Raw genomic sequence first — 5,000 nt, 5'->3', positions numbered from 1 at the left:
TCCTTTGTGTGTCACAGGCTTATAGCATCCATTTAAACCATACCACCCATATCAGGGTCTCTCTCTCTGTCTCTCTCTCTGTCTCTCTGTCTCTGTCTTTCTCTCTGTCTCTGTCTCTCTATCTCTGTCTCTCTGTCTCTGTCTCTCTGTCTCTGTCTCTGTCTCTCTCTCTGTCTCTCTCTCTGTCTCTCTCTCTGTCTCTCTCTCTGTCTCTCTCTCTGTCTCTCTCTCTGTCTCTCTCTCTGTCTCTCTCTCTGTCTCTGTCTCTGTCTCTGTCTCTGTCTCTGTCTCTGTCTCTCTCTCTCTCTCTGTCTCTGTCTCTGTCTCTGTCTCTCTGTCTCTGTCTCTCTCTGTCTCTCTCTCTCTCTCTCTCTCTGTCTCTGTCTCTGTCTCTGTCTCTGTCTCTGTCTCTCTCGCTCTGTCTCTCTCTCTCTCTGTCTCTGTCTCTGTCTCTCTCTCTGTCTCTCTCTGTCTCTCTGTCTCTCTCTGTCTCTCTCTCTCTCTCTCTGTCTCTCTCTGTCTCTCTCTGTCTCTCTCTGTCTCTCTCTGTCTCTGTCTCTCTCTGTCTCTGTCTCTGTCTCTCTCTCTGTCTCTCTCTCTGTCTCTCTCTCTCTCTCTCTCTCTCTCTCTGTGTCTCTCTCTCTGTCTCTGTCTCTCTCTCTCTCTCTCTCTCTCTCTCTGTCTCTCTCTGTCTCTGTCTCTCTCTCTGTCTCCTCTGAAAGTCTTTATTTCATACCAGAGATGTATAGTGAAACTAGATATATGTTATTATTGATGATGATATTGTTGCATGGATCTGGAACCATCAACACCACAAACTGTAGTACATGGGTGGTACATGGGTGGTACAGGTTGGTACAGGGTGGTACGACATGTTTTAGAGGATGTACTTGCTGTCCCAGAAGTGGCCATTGGAAAGCTATAAGATGATCTCTCTAATACATCTCTATGGTCCAAACCCAAATGATGTATCACATCTCTATGGCCCAAACCCAAATGATGTATCACATCTCTATGGTCCAAACCCAAATGATGTATCACATCTCTATGGCCCAAACCCAAATGATGTATCACATCTCTATGGTCCAATGATGTATCACATCTCTATGGTCCAATGATGTATCACATCTCTATGGCCCAAACCCAAATGATTTACCTTCATTTGATTTATCACCTAAAATACTAAAATACTGTCTTGCAAAGTCTCTGAGCTGAGAATCACACACACACCACACTCACTTCTATGTTACCACAGCGACAGCAAACCTGATCAATGATTGGTCCCTCAACACAGATTCTGCTTCCTACTTCCTGTCCCTCTAGGTCACATGATCACATGTTTTGCTATGATGCTAACTGAACAACAGAACACATACCGGGATTAGTAAGGGAGCAATATTACAAACAAAGATAACAAACATGGATTCATGTATCACATAACAAGGACGTCATATGGAAAAGGACTTTATCGTTCTGTACTATAGACTCTTCATATTCCCTCTTTACTTATGATGTGTGTCTCAAATGGCCCCATAGGGCTCTAGCTAAAAGTAGTGCACTGCATTGGGAATAGGGTGCATCCCATTTCATCCCTTTACATCCCATACATCCCATTACATCCCATACATCCCATTACATCCCATATATCCCATTACATCCCATTACATCCCATACATCCCATTACATCCCATTTCATCCCATTACATCCCATTACATCCCATACATCCCATTACATCCCATATATCCCATTACATCCCATTTCATCCCATTACATCCCATTACATCCCATTACATCCCATTACATCCCATTACATCCCATTTGATCTGTCTCTAGTTCTCTTTCATCGGCATCAGCCTGTTTATCTACCATCATATTAAGATGTGTTATCAAGACACGCCTCCCAAGCGACTATGGAATCCTGGGTAGTGATCCAGGGTCTCATTCCCCTTCACAGAGAACTGTGGTACTGTACTGTACGTGGGTTATTACCCATTTAACAACAACACAACTGGATTCAGTTAGTAGCTACCTTTTGTATTACCAACATCGCTAGCAAGACGGTATACCTGTAAGGTTTTTGTCGGAGCAAATCTAACCAGCTCTAAAACGTTACAGGATATCAGGTTATCACCCAAACAAAACCAACCACACCAAATGAAAAACTGATACGGGACCAAATGAATGTTTATCAAGAACCAGGAGTTGGGTCACTGCATGTAATAGAGGCTATATTACATCACCTAAACCAGAGACCTGTATAGAATAATATACGCTTTGTTTGTCCAGCCAATTCAGGGGTGAGGGAAGATCCTGCTCGTTAGTAGGAGAGGTTGATGTCCCATCCATAGAGATTACACAGACAGGGAAGAGAGGAGAGAAGATCCTGCTCGTTAGTAGGAGAGGTTGATGTCCCATCCATAGAGATTACACAGACAGGGAAGAGAGGAGAGAAGATCCTGCTCGTTAGTAGGAGAGGTTGATGTCCCATCCATAGAGATTACACAGACAGGGAAGAGAGGAGAGAACTCTCCTTGAAGGTGGGAACAGAGGGATGAAAGGGAGGATGAGGAGAGAAGTCCCCACAGCGTGGGGTGTACTCCTCTTGAAGGTGGGAACAGAGAGATGAAAGGGAGGATGAGGAGAGAAGTCCCCACAGCGTGGGTTGTACTCCTCTTGAAGGTGGGAACAGAGGGATGAAAGGGAGGATGAGGAGAGAAGTCCCCACAACGGTTGTGTATTCTTACAGCAGGTGGGGACACAGAGGGAGGGATGAAATGGAGGGAGGGATGAAAGACAATAGCAGCATCTTTTAATCCCTCTTTTTTTAATATCCCTCTGAGCGTCTGGCCATCCCTCCATCTCAGAGAACATCAGGATGGAGAGGACAGAGAGAATCAGGCCATCCCTCCATCTCAGAGAACAACAGGATGGAGAGGACAGAGAGAATCAGGCCATCCCTCCATCTCAGAGAACAACAGGATGGAGAGGACAGAGAGAATCAGGCCATCCCTCCATCTCAGAGAACAACAGGATGGAGAGGACAGAGAGAATCAGGCCATCCCTCCATCTCAGAGAACAACAGGATGGAGAGGACAGAGAGAATCAGGCCATCCCTCCATCTCAGAGAACAACAGGATGGAGAGGACAGAGAGAATCAGGCCATCCCTCCATCTCAGAGAACAACAGGATGGAGAGGACAGAGAGAACCAGGCCATCCCTCCATCTCAGAGAACAACAGGATGGAGAGGACAGAGAGAACCAGGCCATCCCTCCATCTCAGAGAACAACAGGATGGAGAGGACAGAGAGAACCAGGCCATCCCTCCATCTCAGAGAACAACAGGAGGGAGAGGACAGAGAGAATCAGGCCATCCCTCCATCTCAGAGAACAACAGGATGGAGAGGACAGAGAGAACCAGGCCATCCCTCCATCTCAGAGAACAACAGGATGGAGAGGACAGAGAGAACCAGGCCATCCCTCCATCTCAGAGAACAACAGGATGGAGAGGACAGAGAGAACCAGGCCATCCCTCCATCTCAGAGAACAACAGGATGGAGAGGATGGAGAGAACCAGGCCACCCATCCATCTCATAGAACAACAGGAGGGAGAGGACAAAGAGAATCAGGCCATCCCTCCATCTCCGAGAACAACAGGATGGAGAGGACAGAGAGAATCAGGCCATCCCTCCATCTCAGAGAACAACAGGATGTAGAGGACAGAGAGTACCAGGCCATCCCTCCATCTCAGAGAACAACAGGATGGAGAGGACAGAGAGAACCAGGCCATCCCTCCATCTCAGAGAACAACAGGATGGAGAGGATGGAGAGAACCAGGCCACCCATCCATCTCATAGAACAACAGGAGGGAGAGGACAAAGAGAATCAGGCCATCCCCTCCATCTCAGAGAACAACAGGATGGAGAGGACAGAGAGAATCAGGCCATCCCTCCATCTCAGAGAACAACAGGAGGGAGAGGACAGAGAGAACCAGGCCATCCCTCCATCTCCGAGAACAACAGGAGGGAGAGGACAGAGAGAATCAGGCCATCCCTCCATCTCAGAGAACAACAGGATGGAGAGGACAGAGAGAATCAGGCCATCCCTCCACCATGTCCTGCCAAACCAGACCATGTCAAATCAGACCAGTCCAGATCAAGCCAAACCAGACCCAGTTCTTGTTTCTGCAGGGCTGTGGGGTTTGTGGGCTGAGGGATAGAGAAGGGTCATTGAAGGTTCAGAGTTTGTTGATCACCCTATCAGGCGGTTGTCTAGTGGTCTGACTCGTACATATCTATCTCATCTCAGAATGAGAACAGGGTTCAGAATGGAGGACCCATTGTGATTGTCGTTTGGTGGAGATAGAGAAGACAGTAGCAGGAGCTGGTTGGTTTCAGGGGGAGAGGAGGGAGAGGAGTAATAGAGCCCTTTCAACCTTGACCCTGACCTCTAACCCCTGACCCCTCTATGCCACAGAGGAGATCTGCTTGTCCTCAGGGTCTGCGTCACCCTCCCCGTCTCCCATCAGTGGCTGCCTCTTCTTCAGCTCTCGTTGATACTTGGCCATGAGCGAGGCATAGATACATCCGTAGGCCGCCGCCCCCACCATCATGATACACACGATGCCACACACCACCCCGGCTATCACCACCGTCCCGATGGCCCTCCGCACGCTCACCGGCTGGTAGCGCCGCCGCACACAGTCCGGGACGGGCACCAGGTCGCCCGCAGGGGGGACTTCAGATTCGGATGTGGGGGCTCCGGAGCCGGTAGTTCGGCCGCAGGGCGGGGATGAACCCTCTTTTCCTCCGCTCCGCGTCCCCCCTCCTCCCCTGTTCTCGTCATCCAGTTGGAGGCAGTAGTTGAACATCTCCACTGGAACACCACGGATGTCCCGCCCTCGCAGGTCCTTAGGGAGGGTACACTCCACCCCATCTACCTTACCACCTGGAGGGAGAGAGAGGGGAGCAGGGGGAGAGATAGAACAGAGAGGGGGGAGGGA

At 49.2% G+C, this 5,000-nt stretch overlaps 1 protein-coding gene across 1 annotated transcript in view; it reads right to left on the bottom strand.

Moving 5' to 3' along the window:
- Positions 1-4,431: 4,431 nt before the first annotated feature.
- The window catches only part of LOC109886791 (leucine-rich repeat and transmembrane domain-containing protein 2), a 65,056-nt gene continuing 64,487 nt past the window's right edge, over positions 4,432-5,000 (bottom strand). Inside the window, exon 4 of the mRNA XM_031815421.1 lies at positions 4,432-4,945. Coding sequence (XP_031671281.1) covers positions 4,464-4,945 — 482 coding nt within the window. The 3' untranslated portion in view covers positions 4,432-4,463. The remainder of the gene's footprint in view (positions 4,946-5,000) is intronic.

The sequence above is a fragment of the Oncorhynchus kisutch genome, unplaced genomic scaffold, assembly GCF_002021735.2.
Source record: "Oncorhynchus kisutch isolate 150728-3 unplaced genomic scaffold, Okis_V2 Okis09a-Okis19a_hom, whole genome shotgun sequence".
NCBI classification, from domain to species: Eukaryota; Metazoa; Chordata; class Actinopteri; order Salmoniformes; family Salmonidae; genus Oncorhynchus; species Oncorhynchus kisutch.
The sequence above is the reverse complement of the archived record's forward strand: the minus strand, read 5'-3'. Positions and strand labels throughout refer to the sequence as shown.